The sequence below is a fragment of the Cheilinus undulatus genome, linkage group 11 (assembly GCF_018320785.1).
Source record: "Cheilinus undulatus linkage group 11, ASM1832078v1, whole genome shotgun sequence".
Taxonomy (NCBI): Eukaryota; Metazoa; Chordata; class Actinopteri; order Labriformes; family Labridae; genus Cheilinus; species Cheilinus undulatus.
In genome coordinates, this window is record NC_054875.1 from 46372648 (window position 1) to 46391902 (window position 19255).

The 19255-nt window shown below is 39.4% G+C and overlaps 2 protein-coding genes across 3 annotated transcripts in view; both read right to left on the bottom strand.

Moving 5' to 3' along the window:
* LOC121517796 (tubulin alpha chain-like) overlaps positions 1 to 19255 on the bottom strand; it is a 1079624-nt gene that overhangs the window by 977945 nt on the left and 82424 nt on the right. The window lies entirely within an intron of this gene.
* The window catches only part of lama5 (laminin, alpha 5), a 135307-nt gene that overhangs the window by 55451 nt on the left and 60601 nt on the right, over positions 1 to 19255 (bottom strand). For both annotated transcript variants that reach the window (XM_041799810.1, XM_041799809.1), the window contains exon 7: positions 5769 to 5884. In XM_041799810.1, the coding sequence (XP_041655744.1) occupies positions 5769 to 5884 (116 nt within the window). The remainder of the gene's footprint in view (positions 1 to 5768; positions 5885 to 19255) is intronic.

The window sequence follows — 19255 nt, forward strand, 5'->3', positions numbered from 1 at the left end:
AAGATAAAATAAAAATCACAAAGAAAAGAAAAGGTAATGAGATAGATAACAAGATAAAATATGTGAAAAAGAAGCTGTTTCATACTGTAAGATGCTCTGAAACCCCTGAGGGATAAGAACTGGAACAAGCAGCAGAAAAGACAGAAAGAGACAAAAGAGAGATAAAAGAGACAACCGTTAGAGAAGCAGAGAGACCAGAGAGTTAGTCATTCAAAGTACAGAAGTAGAAACATAAACCACAGTAGTAGATTTAATCAGCTAAAAGTCAGATCTAATTTCTCCTCACTGACACATTTATATGAAACCCAAGAACCACCAACATTAATCACAGCCGTCCCTATGAAGTCCCTTCAAACATGGCTGTTGTTTTGAATCCTGTCTCCTCAGACAGGTGTTCATCTAAAGGTGGAGATTACACACTCGGCTGGCAAATCAAATAAGAAGAAACAAGAGATGCTGTAATTAACGCGACCACACAAGCGCCGTCGTTTCCTTCAGAGATGAAAGTCAGAAAGTGTGGGCTGGAGCAGAAACATAAAGGATAGGGGTATTTCATGAATCATAAGAGGGTTATTTCATGTCTGATTACCGTCAGTGATCAAAGACTGCTGCTCCGTCTCTTTTAGGGATTACTCTGCAAGGCTCTTGTAGTTTTTCTACATCTATTTTTAGGAGATAATCTAACCTTGGATACCCATCTATGTACCTATGCTGAAACTGTGCATGCTTCTCAGTCTGTCCCAGCATGCACCGGGAAAGAGACGGTAACAGGACATGACTTTAACTGAGAGAAATAAACACATGTATCAGCTTTCTTTATCTTTTTAAGTGTCATCTATTCATTTCCTATCTATGTGCTATTAAATTTATTAATGTAATCACTCTCACACCTAGGGCCAATTTAGAATATAGTAACTTAACCTAACAAGCATGTCTTTAGTGGTGGGAGGAAACTGGAGTACCTGGAGAGAGCCATAGACTCTAAAAACAATTGGACAAAGCTGTTTGATAACAACAGGCGGACTCAAACTGCTTTTAGAGCCAATCCTTGGCGGCCTCCATATTGAAATTGCTGTCTCAACTGGACTTTGGATCAACCTAACGGAGGACAAGAGCCCGCCCACTGAGCTCGACTTCCTGTCAGCTAAGCTAGCACTAAAGCTAGGTTTCTGGTTGACAGATAGGTAGCTTCTGCCTGTCAGGCTATCTGTCAATCAAATGAGACACTCCAATCAGTCAGTGAGGTTCTCCCTGAATATAATCGAAATGACTGTGGTACAAAAAAAACTCACCCCCATAAAGTGTGTGCTCTTGAAGACATTAACTAATGTTTTGTTTTTTTGAACCACGCTGTTAACCAGTGTATTTCCAGGGTAAAAAAAAAAAAAAAAACTTTTTTACATGTGTTCCTGCAACTAGCCTCAGTAGACCCTCGCATTGCAATTTCTCTGCACTTCTGCATTTGCTTCTATTATCAGGATTGGAGAGAACCCATGCATGCATGGGGAGAACATGCAAACTCCGCACAGAAAAGTCCATACCAGGAAGCAAACCAGGAACCTTGCTGTGAGGCAACAGCACTAACCCCTGCACCGCTGTGCAGCTCCAGACTGGCATAGTTACAAGTTAGAGTTTTATGTAAAAATGGGTAAAAAAACAATGTTAGCTTAAGTGTACACTCTATCAACGTTTATTGAAAGTTTTATTTTTTACAAAGGCTCTCTTGATAAAACAAACAAAAAAAAAAAACTTTTCTGTTTTTCTGTGTTAGGCTCTATATCATTGGTTCCCAAATTGGGGTCCGGGACCCCACAGGGGGGCACCAAAGATCTTAGGGGGGCGTGAGGCTTTGTCTGCTCTGAGGCTGCCAAAATTAGATTTGCAAATATTGACTAAAACCATGATAAAGCAGTTATGAAGTAGTTTATACAAAGGTATTTTGATTAAAAAAAGCACGAATAGGCCTTTTTAGGGTTGTATCAGTGAAACAATTAAAATCTATGTTGGATTTTTGACAGAGCGGTGTCCATTTTTCTTCTCTTTTAGGTCTTGGGAGGGGGGATAAATAGTTGGGAAACACTGCTCTATATTGCAATGCAAGCTTAGCTATATGCTCTTCAGGACAGTGTACTATCATCTCCTGATCAGCTGTTTGGGTTTGCACTTAGTCTGAGGAAACAAGAAACTAAACTAAATCTAAACTAAAACAAGGACCAGTATGACCAAGTATGACCCTTGGAACAGGCCAAAAACACCTAATTTTGGGTTAATTTATTCAAAATGGTGGATTTCCTGTTGGAGATAGAGATTTGCTCCAGGAGACTTTTTGTAGAGCTCCCTGAACTGAATCGAAACTCAAAATTTCAAAACTCAAGGTCAAAGTCCCTTTTGGGGCTGTTCCATAGAAGCACAAAAGGTGGCGCTATTGAGGCAATTCATGAGTGCCATCTGTGAAACCTATATCAACCTTGCATTTTTCAGGCCCCGCATATGTGTGCCGACTCTGAGCATGTTGAGGGGCCCAAAAGCCCCGGGGTGTGATAAAAAAATAAAAAATAATGACGAACCCTTTCAATTTCAATAGAAAGCACCCTCGGTGCTCAGGCCTTAATGAGCAATTTAGACTCAAGTGGCAATGACGTGCCGTCTACTGTGCATATGAGGAACCACTTCTGCAAATGGAGACTTAGCAGGAGATCCAGAGTTACCTGGTGTTGAAGGTGTGGAAACTGTGAGCCTGTGCCCACAAACATGGAGAGCTACTGCTGTCACAAGTGGGCCTCAACAACACTTCTTCAGGACATTTCTGACTGAAGATGGTGGTTCACAGACACCTGCATCCTGCATCACTCCCCATCCAGAGTTCCCTGCCTTACTAAGCACTGGTGTTTTCTAGACTTTCTTAACTTTCTGAGGATAAATTGGAGGAACTGACCTGACCAAGAGAGCTAAATGGCAATTTGTCATCCATGTAAGTTCATGGCTGTGACTTTGTTCCTCTAATGGCTGATAATTAAGCTAGCCACAGTCGGTATGATATGTTTACTTTCTAAAAACAATGTGTCAGTAATGTGGTTGGTTGGTTGGTTGTTGTCTCTGATGAAGCCTGCAAACTCAAATAACTGGCCTGATCTATATAGCCAAAAACTGAGCCAGCGTTGTTTTTATGGCCCATTCTTACCCTAAACTCCCGACATTACTTGGAGTAACTGTTCCCATCTGTAGCACTGTAAAGCCTAGCTTCTCCAAGTGTGTCCTGTTTGAAGTGCCACTACTACTGCCAAGTACCTCATACAACCCAATATTAAAAATACCAAAAATATCCCTTTGACAGTAGCCTGCACAATGGACTCCATTGCCAGTGCATGAACAAATGTAATCAAAAGTGGTCGCCATCATTGTCTCTACTTCTCTCTTTTTCTTGCTGAATATGCAAACTAACTACAAGCATACTGCCACCTACTGTATCGGGCAGAGTAGGCCAGCAAATGTGCTGCAAGGTAAAGAACTTCCTAGAAGTTTATAATCCCCCATGATAAAGCAACAGACTTGTTTTAGAGTCAGTGTTGCTGATTACTATGTCTTTGATTATATGAATAAAGATGAGAGGACGTCTGAAGGCCTAAACTTGACCTTATCATCGTTCATGTGCACGCACTCACAGAAGATCACAAACATTTCTAAACTTAATCTTCCATAGATACAGTACAGAAAGAGATCTGCATGCAACAGAAAATCCAGCCCAACCTTTCCTCTTCATTCAGAGTCGGTGAAACCCGATAGAGCTTTTTGTTCTTATCTGACCCTCAGCGCCTGAGAGTTGCCGGCTGAATAAACCAGTGCTCCTTATCCTCCAGCTCTGACTCCGGCTCCTGATAGTGTGAGACGTGATAACAAGTGAAGGTTTTTCTCCGACCTGATGCACTTTTGAGTGTCTCTCTGTCTTCAAATGAACCTAAAATCATCTAAAAATACCTTTACAGACTCTTTGGGGCAGTACATCAATTAGCAGATAAACAACTCAGACCTAATTCATATACCGTACATTAGTACGCACATTTTTGACCCCTTATACTTGATCTTTTTATGCCACTCTCTACTTCTCAGATACATTTCAGACAATTTTGCAGCGTGGTAGCATTGCCCACTTCTTTTTCTCTCTTTGTCCTTTTTAATCCATATCTCTTTGCCCTTTGGTGACTCTTTCTGCCATTGTGATAGCCTGTTGTTGCTTGTTAAATATAACCAGAACTGTGATAACATCAAAGCACCTAACAAACCACAGCAGGACACAGTCAGAGAGGTTTCTGTAAAGCTTGGAGCTAAAAATCAAGCTTATCTGTATACACACTAGACTAACTTTAAATCCTAACCGATTTTCAACAGGTGCTCTAACTATGACAGCTACGGATTCAGCTGGCTAACAACTTTCATCTGGTGCTTTTCGTATCACGGTACAAATCTAAGACAAATCAGATCTCTCAATTTCTCTTTTTCAAATGTTATTAAGCCTTATTTGAGACATTTGAGAACATTTCTGCCAAATTCCTTTTCAAGAAACACACATGATTTGCGGTTATATTTTTGTCCTCTTCATTAGCAGTTATTAATTTGCTCTTATTGCTGTTATTTATGTTTGATGGTGTTGCTGTTCTGGGACCCCCCCTGCCCTTCCACAAGCATCAAGCAGGAACAGCACATGCCCCTGCCTCTCCTGTGCCTACAAGAAAAGCCTGAGACAGGGAGAGAAGCAGCAATAAACCCAGGGAAGAGCAGGCATCAGTAACAACAGACTAACAGTAGTTAAGTCAGATAAAGCATAAAGCAGGTGCTGGGGTGGAGGAGGGTTGCAGAAAGCAGCTTGCAGAGGGAGCAGCAAAAGCTAGCACAGCCAGGCTAGACAGTTTAGATATGGCAGCATGAGTGTGATTAGCCAATAGTGTGCTTAGAGCAAATCAGCGGGCCATCAGCTGATGAGGGCTTGTGTTAGATAGGCTGATCTTGATTACATGGCAGTGCTTGGCTTCATAGCCTGCCTGAACTAATACTTGATTTCTTATTACCAAGGGATTCCATAAGACAGATTTAGCAAAAACAAACTGTGATACTCAAGCATTTCTTCAAATCATTGTAAATATCTGTGCGCATCTCAAACAATTGAAAAAGTTCATCCTTCCTTGTGCTTCCTTTCTTACCACACTTCTCTCTCCAGTCAACTTCCCATGCTTTGATACAGCCTGTGAGAACAGCCTGAACTTTCAGCAGTGACCTTCTGTGGCTTACCCTCCTTGTGGAGGGTGCCAATGATTGTCCTCTGGACATTTGTCAAGTCAGCAGTCTTCCCCATGATTGTGGTTGTGTGAACTAAACCAGAGTGGGAGAACGGAGGTTCCGGAAACCTTTGCAAATTGGACTTTTCATTAATATTCAAATATTTTGAAATAGAGGGTTTTTGATCTTTGTGAGCTGTGATCATCAAGATTAAAACTTTCCATGAGCTGACTCCAGAATATATGGAAGTTAAACTGTCTGACGTAAATAAGGGAAACAAAAAGAACTTTTTCATGATATTCTAATTTTTTGACATGCACCTGTATGCATGTATGAAAATAATCCAAAAGCTAAAAGCAGCGCATGTGTTCGTTCAGCCTCAGTGAATTAAGGCCAACGAGGCCCAACACATGAAAGAAAACACATTCCTCTGCAGGGATCACTGATTACTCTGTGTGCACAGTTCCTCCGTGTGTGCGCCAGTGCATGGTACTCACGTTCGCACTCATTGGCGCTGTAGGTCGTCGCAGGTTTCCACGGTAACTGGTTGAATCCGGGGCAACACTGGTCACAGGAAACGCCGCAGGTGTTGTGCTGACAGTCACACTGTAACCTGCAGACATGAAAAACAACAACATGAGTTTTTAAAATGTGAAATAAAGTCATTCCCGGTGGACTGAGGTTTTATTTTGACTTCACCTCTCATGTTTTGCTTTTACACTTTTCTGAACACACGTGCAGACACATGTGTGTACCGATCTCAGCCCATTGTGCTTTGGGTAAAACATTATTTGAACTTTCTTAAAAGTTCACATTCCTCTTTGTTGATCCCTGCCGGCGTCACTTCAAGTAAAAGAAAGAAAGAAACTGAATAAAAAATGGCAAAAAGGGCACAAGTGGAAATGGACCCCTCGACAATGAAGGAGTTAATCTTCCTGCTCGATCGACAGCGGCTGACTGCTTCACCCTGGCTTTTTAATCGGATTAGTCTGCAAACCTGCGGCCTGCAGAGTGTGGCCAAAACACAGTGGGGAGAGAGAAAAACCCTCCTTAATGCTATTCTCTCGTCTCTTTGAGTCCTCTTAACAAGTCAACAAGAGACAAACACAGAAGACTGAAGTCACAGGAGTGAGAAGAGTGATCAAAAGGAAGGAAACGAATCAACCCAAAATCCCCCAGACAAATGAAACTCCTGCGGTTTTAATTTGACTTTAATCTGGGAAAACTATTTTCTAATCAAATATCTCAGGAGCATCTGAGCTGGGGCTGAAAGAACGGAGCAACTAAGCTCTATGCTGATGACTCACTTCTTTATTTCTTAAATACCTCTTTTTAATATTTTCTTTTATCTCATGCCGTGTATTTCATTTATCAGGGCCAAAGGTTTCCAGACTTTCTTTTGGCCTCAGCCAAAAAATCTGGACAAGGTGGCTATTTCCCTATTTGACTAAACATGCATTAAATTGTGTTTAACTGACTAGTCTAAGGTGGAGGAAGTACCCAGAAAACAGCCAAATTCATTACAGTACACAATGTGTCATTGGCCTATATGATGAGAGGTTAACATGCTGTGCAGAGTGTGGCTAAAGTTAGCAGCTCGCTTCACCAGCCTTTGTTCCTCCTTGCAGATGCTTATTGGGGTTACTCATCACTCTGGCTGTGTAGTTAAACATGAGTATAACCCAACAGCCTACATACAACTTTATTTATATTTTCTGGTTGAAAAACTGCCATACCACGATGTTCTAATGACATATTAAATGCTAAGCTTCTCATGTTAGGCAGCGGCTATTAACTTAAGCTACAGCAGCTATAGTTTTAAAAGAGCACTTGACAGAGATTTCAGATGGATAATTAGTTTAATTAACTAATAAATCTTGTACCAGAAGATCTGATATGCAAATTTAGCCGTATAGCCACCTAACCGCACACATCCCTTTTCTCAAGGCACTCCATGTTCCATATCCATGTAAAACAGCCCCTATAATATGTATTACAGTGTCTTTACTTGCTGTATAGTTTAAGGCTGAGTAGTTAATCAAAATTTAGATTAAATCAGGTATGTCCTACTGCTTTTTAGGAGCACTGACCTCCACCTGTGGAGGGGCTGAATTGCAAGAGACTCCTTCACACATTATCAAATGTTTTAATGATGTTGAATTTCCATTTAAACATTTTGAACTTTTACAAATGTCCTGAGATCTTATTTTGAAAGATTTTCTGCAGAGTGAAGGGTGTGACTGTGCTCTGGTCTGGCCTGATAATGTCGGCGTATTGTATTTCTGCAGGCTGATTGTATTTCCAGCTTTCACCTTTACTATCAGATCCATTCATCCAGGTGATCCCTCTCTCTTTCTCTCTCACAGTGTTTAAATCACACGCTCACTCAGGCATCCCAATTCTCTCTGACCCTCGGTGGTTCTTTCTTTTCCTTCATGGCCATGAGTTCTGTTCAAGCATTTTAGGAAATGACTTTCAATGGACAGTTTCCACCTAAATTCACTACTTCCTGGTTTTGATCGTTAAGTTTTGCACCAGCAGCTTCCTGTAGGAGCAGGGTAAACTTGGTGTTTATTCAAAGGGCCATAAAGCTTGACTTTCAGATTTATTTTACATGGTTATCTTCATGAACAAACACATACCAGTATATACAATGTTTCCTGGTTTTGACAGCACAGTATGAGGCTCTGAACTGACCTACAATTGAATGATTGAAGCAGTCTCTCCAGCCGCTGCTTTGGGGTCTTTATAAAATATTCTCTTTGACTTCATAATAACAAAACTGCAGCTATAGAGCTAAGCCCAAATATACCTGCTACCTTGAGTCAGCAGATGTCTCTAAAACACATGATAGATATAATAAAGTCATGTAAAACAAAGTCCAGCATCTTTATTCCTCAGCTCTTACATGGACCAGTTAGGAAACTGAATGTGTGTGTCTGTCCTTAAAATAGCCAACAAGTTAAAATGTTTTACTGGTGTTTAATTTGCTATATCAGTTAAAATATGTGCAAATAAATAAAATTGATCCATGGGGTGTTCATTTTAAAACTAATAGCTAACTTGCTAAACATTTCCTAATACTTTTGCTATTTCAATGGCTAACTTTTAAAACATGTTTTTAAATTGCTATAGCATCAAGTCTGTGCCAATGTCTACCCTTCTAAGTAGCTTTAGCAGCAGCTTTTAACCAGATAAATTACCTAATTTCATTTAAACAACTATTTCCAGTAAAATTCGTTTTCAAGTTCAACTGTTTCTCAAATAATCTAGCTAACCAGTTAAACAGTTAGCTATGATCTAAGAGGTTAGTCTCCAAAATTGCACACTTCTGTACTGATAAAATTCTGAAAAGTGTGCAAAGTGTCTTCACACTGACAAGTAAATGTAGTGCGCTAAAAAAAAAAAAGTTTGGAATGAACGCCATTATTGGTGACATGTCGCCGTTAGCATGCTAGCACGCTAGCACGCTAGCTAATGTTAGCATCCACTAGCGAGTATGTTAAGAGCAACGGCAGCACTTTCAATCAAGGAAAGTGTATTTAGGACAAAATAGTTTCATTTAAATTCAGCAAAAATGTTACATAAAGTACAGGAATCTAATAGTGAGTTAAAATAGCCATGGAAGTGTACATCTTTTTTTCTACAGCTTAAAGGCAGTTATATAGCGTTGGCTTACTAACTTTTTCCTCCAGCTATATCTTTAGCATACCAATTCAACTTTAGACGTACTTGTTTAAACATAAAGTAGCTCTGACTCTTAGCAAAATTTCTCCATTGTTTTTAACTAAATACACATGCTAATTCAGTAGTAACCTATCCATTTAAATTACTGCATCTAATTATTCAAACTGTTGGCTAACATGCTGGACTTTTGTCCTTTACTTTGGCTGAGTAGCCTATTTTAACTTTTCATGTAGCTAGCTTTTTAACCATTATAATACATCTTACCCATTTCCCACTGCTTCTGCCTACTCCTGACTTTATTTTCAAACTGGTTGCAATTGCTTTAGCATTTTATTTTAACTTCAAGTGACTAATTTCAACTGTTTACCTATTACTAGCTGGTTAGCTAGCTGTTTTGACTGTTAGCTAACATGTTAAACATTTCTCTTGCTTTACAAACATGCAAATTTCCATCTTTTTTAAAAACCTTTTCTATTGCTTTAGTAGTATACTATTCCAGTTCCTAACTAACTTTTTTTAAAACCTTTTTTGCTATCATTTTAACATGCATTTCCAGCTATTAGCTAGCCAGTAGCTGGCTAATAGCTTTACTTTTGTTTCCATATTTTTAAACCATTTTCCCATCTCTTTAGCATACATCTGAAGCTGTTAGTTAACTCATTAAACTGTTTTAAATATATTTAGCAAATAATTTCAGCTGTTAAGAGGGTATTTTAATCACTTACCTCTTACTTGAGCTTACTGTTTATGGCAAACAATGCTTACTTAAAGATGCACTGTCACACAGTTTTACTGTTACTTTAGCTAACTACATTATCTAAGTTAGCTTGTTTAAATGTATCTTTTGCCATGGCTGTCTACTTTATATTGCTTTATCTAATATTTATCTAACTATTTAAACTGTCAGCTACATGCTTAGTCAGTTTTTTCATTACTGAAGCTTGTGTAACTGTTAGCTCTAACCATTTATCCCATTTTTAACAGACTATGTCAAAAATTAGCCAACTATTTCAACATTCAAGCTCACCTGCTCCAGCTTATATCCAGCTCTGTTGGCTGAACTGTTTCTCTTTGCTTTAGCTAACCTGTTTTTAACTCCTGTGCTTCCTTAAGTTGTCATACATTAATGACAGTAAAACATGTAATGTTTCCGTGTTAAAGCTGTCCTAATACAGAAAAAATACCTGCAAAAGCACCACTGTGGTTAAAAAGCCTCTTGTTTTAAAGGACTTCTTTACTAAATTATTCCTTCTGATGGTCAATGTGTGACTCAATGGAAATTTCTGAGTGCTGAGACCTGCTCCTTATCTGCCTGTTTAAAATCTGTATCTCAAATAACTGTTTGAAACTCTCATTTACCACTTACTTTAAACAGCTGAAGAAGGATTCCTCCCCTGTGCGACTGCTTTTTCCACTGGGTTAATCATTCTTTTATGTGTGAAATACCCAGATGAGTCAGGAGGTAAACACTGTGTGTCTGTCTGTCTCCTGAAGCTCATTAAATCTTTGGTAACTCCAAACAGCTGTTTCTAAAGCTCAGATATTGATTATCCTTTTAATGTTCCCACTGATGTGGCTGTAGGCCCCATGAAACATTCAGAGAAGTGTTGACTTTCAGTAAAATATGTCTGGATTGTAGCTGATGTCTCAGTGAAATGTCAGCGTCTGTGAAACATGAAACATGTTATTAGTGTTCTAATGGGAAACCAACCATAGTGCCACATCACGGTATTCTATGGAGTCAAGGATAAAGTAATAGGAAGTGTAAATCAGTCTTTTCTGGCATAATGAATATAGAAATATGGGTTTTGCTTTCACAGTTCATTACTTTGTACTCCCTCTACACTCAGCATCACTGCTGTAAATCACTTAAACTGAATTTACGTCCTACTCTTTTGTATTACAAAGCAAAGAAACAGCTAATCTTCCTCTGCAGTTCCTTCCTCTTTATGCTGTGTTATTATCCCAACACTTTACTGACTCCCTAAGGAAATCTCTATGTTCTTTCCATACCTGCAGACACAGTTACATTCAAAAACAATTACACTTGCACACACATGCTTTGGCGTGCTGATGATTAACCCAGATGTAGCCTCACGTCCCTCAGCTCTGATCCTGAACTGGAGGTGATGCAGGAAAGTGAAACCAAATGGTGCAGAACAGAACAAACTCTGACCAAGCAGGCAGCTGGCCTCAATATGATTCAGCATGAGGTCGAAACGGGCGTTTGCACGTGTCTAATTAAGCAAGAAGTGTGCAAAGGCAGATTAACTTAATGGTTCAAGGTTGATGGAAGTTTTTTGTTTCCAGTTGAAGCAGGCAGTATTGTTACAGTATCCTTTTGATGCATCAAATGTGAAAAGTCTGGACTGCAGGCAGGCCAGTTTAGTACTGGGATTCTTATCCTGTGAAGCCATGCTGATATTCAAGGCCTCTTATCTACTTTGCAGCATTGAAGGTGCCTTTAAAGACGTGTAAGCTGCCTGTGCTACATAGACACCAATGCAACCCCATACCATCAGAGATGCAGGTCTTTGAACTGTGCTCTGGTAACAAGCTGGATGGTCCCTCTCCTCTTTAGTCCAAAGGACAATGCCTCTGTGGTTTCCAAAAAGAATTTCAGATTTTTATCCATCTGATCACAGAACAGTTTTCCAGGTGGCATTTCTGGATATTTGAGTATGCAGTCATAGGAGTATGAAGTACACAGTATCAGACACAGCCTTAATTTACTTTTATAAACGACATAAAGCACAGCAAATCTTTACATTTTAGATGCTTCAACTCAATTGCAATTAAAGAGGGGGTATTGTACTTTTCCGATGCAAATTTTTAAACCGCAAGATAAACGTATGTGGCAGAAATCTTGGAATTAGAGTGTAAACTGAGAATGGGAATCTTGGGAATCTCTCCGAGATCTTCCCAAGACGAGATTTCGATGGAGCGAACAGGGAGCGAACTGATGAGGTCATCGCAATAAGATCTCCTGACTGGTTTGTGGTTCGTCCATGCTGCCGGCAAAGTGGAACAGACTGCCCCCACAAGGCCTTTTAGCCATTTAGCCATTTAGTAACACAGTAATACTTACCAAACAGATACGTCCCACTCTATCCTTCGCTGCTGCTGCTGGTTTTCTTCCCCTTCTCTGTCCAAACTATCAGTGTCAGACTCCAGGTCTAACACGGATGTATATCTAAATTCGCCATATTTTACTCACTCGGACCAGTTCATTCAAAGTTTACAAATACTAGCATAGCAAATTAGCCACATTGGAGGGGCAGGCACAAAACATTGAGTCCTGCTGCTGGCCAGCCTCTGGAAAATCAGCCAATCGGAAGAAAGCAGGTCCGTGGAGGGGGGATGTTAAAGAGACAACAGCGAAAACGAAGCGTTTCAGATGGAGGTTAAAATAAAGGTTTTTCAGGATGCCAGTGTGAGAAACATAAGGAGTTTTTCGAGCTGTAAACAATGTGAAGCTACTACATGGGTATCAGAGAGATGTGTTAAGCCTTGAAAAAAATGCATAATTCCCCCACTTTAACATACATTTCTTTAAAGGTCACATATTTTACCCCTTTAAGACAAGTGTATATTGGTCTCAGAGGTCCCCAAACATGCCTGTGAAGTTTGTTGCTGAAAATTTTTTTGTGCATGTCTAAAATCCCCTCTGTTTCTGTGTAGCTTTAAATGTTAATGAGCTGTCTGACTCCACCCCTCTCTGGAAATGGATGTGGCTCTCCTGATCCTCCTCTCAGCCAGCAGCTGAAGGGAGCATCAAGAGGGGAGGGTGGAACCTTCTTCCAAGTGGGTAGGGCCAACCGAATCTGGGGGCGGGGCAAACTACCCACGACATCATGAGGGGAAAATCTGAGAACAGCTTGTTTTGGCACATATTTTCTAAGAGGTGGGGGGGGGTGATTCTTGGGGGGATGGGCATAGCACAGAGGGAAAAAGGGTACTGACTACCCAGGCCAACAGTAGGGAGAGGCCCTTGAGAAGCCTGCAGTGAGAAATGTGATAATTTATTTATTTTTGTAATTAGTGCCATTATTGAATCAAAAGCAACTATAAGATTCAGTCACTGGACTGAAATTTGTATTAAATAGAATAAAATAAAATATTGCAAGTAAATTTAATTTAACTATATTAAAAATATTGCTCATACATGGGGAAATTACAGCTCAAAAATACATTAAAATGCATTGATATTTGTAAAAATTAAACATTTGTTGCTTGGCTAGCGTTAAAGGGGGGCCCTGTGTTATATTCTTTCTGAGGGCCCAAAATCCCTAGCTACACCCCTGCTCAGGGGGACTGTTAAAAAAGCCTGAGAAAGTGCATTTCACATAATATGGGACCTTTAATACTAGCTAGAAAGACAAATTCCCCTGTTTTAGAATCTTGATTAAAGGCTTCAAGTCTCATAGTGTCATCACAAATTTCATTTTGACATTATTTGGACCACAGAGTAATTTCTTCTTACCTTTCCAAACTGGTGATAACTATCTTGACTCCTATTAGTCTTTGGCTGACCTATACTGGTCACAACTCCCAATTAAACAATAAAAGGAGATATTGAAGCATTGTGATTGGTCGAAAGGCTGACAGGAAGTTGTTGTTTTCTACTTTCAGTGTCAAAATAGAGACTGATAGCAGCACTGCCATGTTTTTATCATGAAAAATGTTATAAGAAAGTCATGTTTTCAGGGTTTTAGCTATGTGGATTTGTAGTACCAAAGCTCTGAATAAACACCACGCTTTGCACCTGGGTTAAAAATGTTCTGGAATGGATATAAACGCCAAAAGCTGGCTGCAGATTGGCAAAAAGGTAAGCTTCTAATGACATTTTACTCCATAGAGATTTGTCTTATTGTTCCTGAGATACGGTACACAACATATGTGCTACCACTCGGTTCAAAGGGTTACTTCAACTGTAATTTAATGACACAGAGGCAGCACAATGAAAACACCTGCACTTTTGGCTCTGCTTAAAAACAAAGAAGCAGAAAAAGCAGAATATTTGTAAGCAGACTATACTGTACATGCCCTTACAAGCCTTTAAAGTAAATACAGCTTTAGTGGATTATAATGGAACCCAATTATTTCTCAAGAGATGAGTATCAATGTGCTTTATCTCCTTAATCTCCTGTAATCCCCTTTAATCCCATAAAAAGGGAGCAGAGCCAGGTCTATGGATATTATCCTAGTTCAGATGGCTGTAAAAATTCAACAGCCTGTCTCAGGGTTACTCATCTATCGTCTTTGTTGAACTACAAACATCATCATGTCAGAGCAAACACTTCCAGCAGTGTAGATAAACACCTCTGTCCATGGTGAGGATGCCACTGATGGACTACTGAATGTACTTTATGAACATCCTTTAAGGATGCTTCATAACTTGGATGGATATGGATAAAAACAGTCAAATTAAATTCCATCTTCCCTCAGATGATGTCACACTACTAGGGGAGAAGATCTCCTGTACTGGCATGTCCAGACGTGTGCATGCAAGCAGATATGAGAAAGAATACACACAGATCCTCTCACAGTCAGATTTCACAAACACACAGACCTCCACATCTGTCTGCTCCAGACCCAAATACTCAATCATACACACAGGCACTCAAAGGTCACGAGGTTACGCTCAATTTCAACAGCTTTAGTTTAAACACACACCTGTCAGAGTGTCTGAGGCTGAACTCTGATCTGGTTACTGTCCATGAGATACAGATATGACTGTAGGAGAGGGGTCGCAGTGTCTGTCTGTCTGTGCTGTAACTGGAGAACCCAAAGACATTTCTCTTACCATGGGGAACTGCAGAATTTAAAGAGGGAGCCAAGAAACAAGGGTATAATACAATCTTTAGCTGCCTGTTATCATTGCTCTGCTCAGTTAGAAACTCGATCTCTACCCAAACTATTCACGTTTTTGTAAGCTGCTGTTTCATGCATCCGTATAGTCTCTCCTTCCTGCAGAAGAACAAAATTCAGTTACTAGACTGCCTAAAAACAAATTGTAGCACCCAAACAATATAAAAGCCCAGATTTTAATGATTGACTCCAGTTTGTAAGTCTATCTTTGAATCTAACAGGAGTTATGATTAAATGTGTAAACCCCGAGGCAAAAACACTGAAGACATAAAGATAACAATCAGTACAGTCACTTCTAACCAGCTCAGAGACCACAGATCAATCACTGAAGCCTTGCTTTTACTGCTAGTTAAAGGAGGAATGTTTCTGCCCCTGTAAATAAAAAAAAAAACCCTCAGATTCAAAAAATTTGGGACGATGTCTAAACTGCAAACAGAATTTCGACCAATTGAATATAGCACAAAACCAGGGCTGCCCACAGATTTCACCGGGCCCCTGACAAATCCAGAGAATAGGCCCCTGACAAACCCATAGATGGGCCCCTGATAAACCCAGAGAATAGGCCCCTGATAAACCCAGAGATGGGCCCCTGATAAACCCATAGATGGGCCCCTGATAAACCCATAGATGGGCCCCTGATAAACCCATAGATGGGCCCTCCCCAGTGTGATTATTGATAACATCAGTGCATGTGTGCTGGATCAGGAGCCTTGGTGTTAGCATCCAGGCTAACAGTTACCTCACTCTGGAGAATTGTTTATTCGTGCAATTTTTAATAAATTTCATCTCAGTTAAAACCCGTTTTGCCAAACTTGGTTGCCAATTGAATTTTTTTTTTTTTTTTTTGCCTTTTTTAGCCACTTTTTGCTACCTTTAACAATTTTCACTCCCTCAGCTGCCCATTTTGTCCCTTTTGCCCTTTTGTCCCCACATTTTTTCCTCCACCTATTATGGCCAGTTTTTAGTTGTCAAATGTTTTTATTAGAGCAGTTTCAGGCAAAACAAAGTCACACACCATAGGTGTACAGAGAAATAATATCAATGTGCTCTTCTTTACTGAAATAAGAGTATAGACATTAAACAACACAAGCAATAACAGTAAACAATCTCCCAACTATTATGGCCACTTTTTAACCACTTTCCACCGTTTTTTCCACTTAATTACTTTTCACCATTTTTTCCTCTCATTTTTGCCACATTTAAACCTTTTTTCAACATTTTTACTGCCCATTTTTTGCCACTTCTAGACAATGCTGCTATTTTTACCCTTTCATTACCTCAGCTGCCCATTTTTGCCCCTTTTCCACCATTTTTTCTCCACCTATTACAGCCACTTTTTAACCACTTTCTACCACCCATTTTTGCCACTTTTCAACCGCTTTTCACCATTTTAGCTGCCAATTTTGCCACTTTTGGCCAATTGTTTGCCACTTTGAACCTATTTTTGCCATTTTTTATTGCCACTTTACACAATTTTTCCAGCAATTTTCACATTTTTATACTGCTTTTCATCATTCTTTTCAACACTCTTTTTAACATTTTTTCAACATTCTTGAATTTTCCTCAGGATTAATAAACTATCTATCTATCTATCTATCTATCTATCTATCTATCTATCTATCTATCTATCTACCATTTTTGCCACTTTTAGACAACTTTACAACTTTTCACCCTTTCCACCATTTTTTTTCCGCAGGTTTTTGCCATTTTTTAACCGCTTTTCACCATTTTTACCACCAATATTTGCCACTGTTAGTCTGTTGTTTGCCACTTTAAATCAAATTTCGCCCCATTTTTGCCCCATTTCACATTTTTTTCTGCCAATCCAGCCGTTTTTAACTGCTTTTCACCATTTAGACCACTCGTTTTTGCCATTTTTCAACTGCTTTTCACCATTTTGACCACTCATTTTTGCCACTATTTAACTGCTTTTCACAATTTTAATCACTCATTTTTCAACTTTTCAGCTGCTTTTCACCATTTTGACCACTCATTTTTACCACTATTTAACTGCTTTACACAATTTTAATCACTCATTTTTTCCACTTTTTAACTGCTTTTCACCATTTTTACTGCCCCATTTCAGCCACTGTTGGCCAATTTTGCTACTTTGAACCCTTTTCACTACCATAGCTGCCCATTTACAACTGACCATGATTTTGCTGACCCCCATGGGCCCCCAGTTTGGCTGGACCCCAGAAAGCTCTCCACTTTATCACCCTAATTGGTGGCCTTGCACAAAACCAAGTTATTCAGTATTTAAACTGCTTAATGTTACTGTTAGTCTGTAAATATGACCACATTCTGATTTAAACGCCGGTAACATGTTCCAAAAAAGTTGGGACATGATATCAGAAACATTCCACAGGTAAGTAGGTTAATTGTTTACAGGTGATACTACCATGATTAAATACTGTATAAAAGATGCATCATACACCCCAGCAGTTGTTGACCCCACTCTATGAATTTACTTGGTATTCTGCTCTGTAAATTGAAATTTCCCAAACCGTCTTATAGCAAAGCTGACGTCCATCACAGCTTAAAGTCACTGAGCTCCTCAGAACGACTCATTCAGGATCACAGATGTTTGCAGACTGCATGGCTCGGTGTTTGATTAATAAACCTGTTTCTGAAAGGTCTGATTGAAACACCTGAATTCAATTAACAGGTGTGGCCACATACTTTTGTCTATATCTTCAGGATGTCGAGGTCACTGAGTAAACACCCCCAGGAGGGTTGTATTCTCCGTATGACAACCTCGCCTCCCCTCTGGTCTTCCCCTCTCCTCCCGCCTCAATCCTCCCCTTTCCTCCCAAATCCCAAAATCAGTCACGTGCAACAACATGGAAAGAGCTACATCAACGGATTATGGGCTCTCCAGATACCTGCAACAAGTCTGAGCAGGAGTGCTAATGCATGTGTGAGGAGAGAGAGATGGTGATGATATACAACACAAGTGTCTGCGCGTTTCCCTAAAGAGGGAAAGAACCTCTATAGGAAGACGTGTATGTGCTTATTAAGCTTATTGTGAAATCAACAGCCTGCAGGTAACCTTTAAACTCATGAATGATCTGCACTCATATACATCTGAAAACAACACTCAGACATTACCACATGTTATTAAATTAATCATATGCTTCCAACTTCCACTTCCCATGAAAACCCCCATACTTATGTGGAAATTTACACCCAGGCACCCACCGGGTCTACAGTACATTCAAGTGCATTAAAACGTGCTCTATCTTGTCTTTGAGCTTTTACAATAAAGTCTAAATAAAGGGACAGGAAGTTTTGTGTTTGGAAGTTATAATCTTACATCTTCCTCTCCAGCTCCAGATGTTTCGTTCCCATGAAACTGGAAGAAAAACACTTTAATTTTACAAATCACTACAAATAATTCTTCCTATTTGCTCTTCATTTCTTTCTTTGTCCGTGCACCTTTTCTTTTCCACTGTGGTGAAAAGTTTTAAGACAAAAATAGACTGTGGGACCTGAGGGACTTCAGCCTTTTGTGGTGGTCTAGTCCAGTGGTTCTCAGCATGGGGGTTAGGACCCCCTTGGAGGTCATGAGACACTGAAAGGGGGTCTCCAGATGCCAAAAGAAACTAATACAATTTTATAAACAATTTCAAACTGTATATTTTACCCTTTTTTTTGAAAATATGTGGATAAAATTAGTTAAATGTAAACAAAAACATATTTACTTGGAGCTGAAATCCCCAGCGTGATTTATTGATGATATCATTGCATGTGTGTTTTATCAGTAGCATTGGTGCTAGCATCCTGGCTACTAGTTCTTAGCACACTCAGCTCAAATGTGTATCAAACTGTTATTGGGTTCTAATGGTGAAAGTATTTATTTGTGCCACTTTTTAACCACTTTTCCCCACTTTTTATTTGCCACTTTTCAGAATTTTTTGCTCAATTTGGACCAAGTTTTTCCACTTTTTACTCACTTTTGTTCCTTTACACCAATGTTGCACCAGGTTTCAACTGTTTTATTACTTTATCCCAACAATTTCTGCCAATGTTAACACATTTGTTCACTTTTTTCCACATTTTTGTCAATTTAAATCCTTTTCCACCACTTTTTCTGCCTGTTGTTGCCACATTTATTGCCCATTACTGCCACTATTAACCCCTTTAAAGAAAAAAAAAATTGTTTCAGACATTTTTTTTCTATTTTACTATCCACAGTTAACTAATTTTTGGCAGTTAAAACCATGTTTTCCCACTTTTAAATCCCATTTCACTCACATTTCCACTCATTTCTGGCTCTTTTAATCCTTTTATGCCCGTTTTTGCCACTTTAACCCATTTTTTGCCATTTAATGCCCATTTTTTTGCCACTGTGATTGAATTTTTGCCACTTTTAACCCATTTATGCTACCCAATTTCACCACCTTTTCCACCATTTTAGCCATTT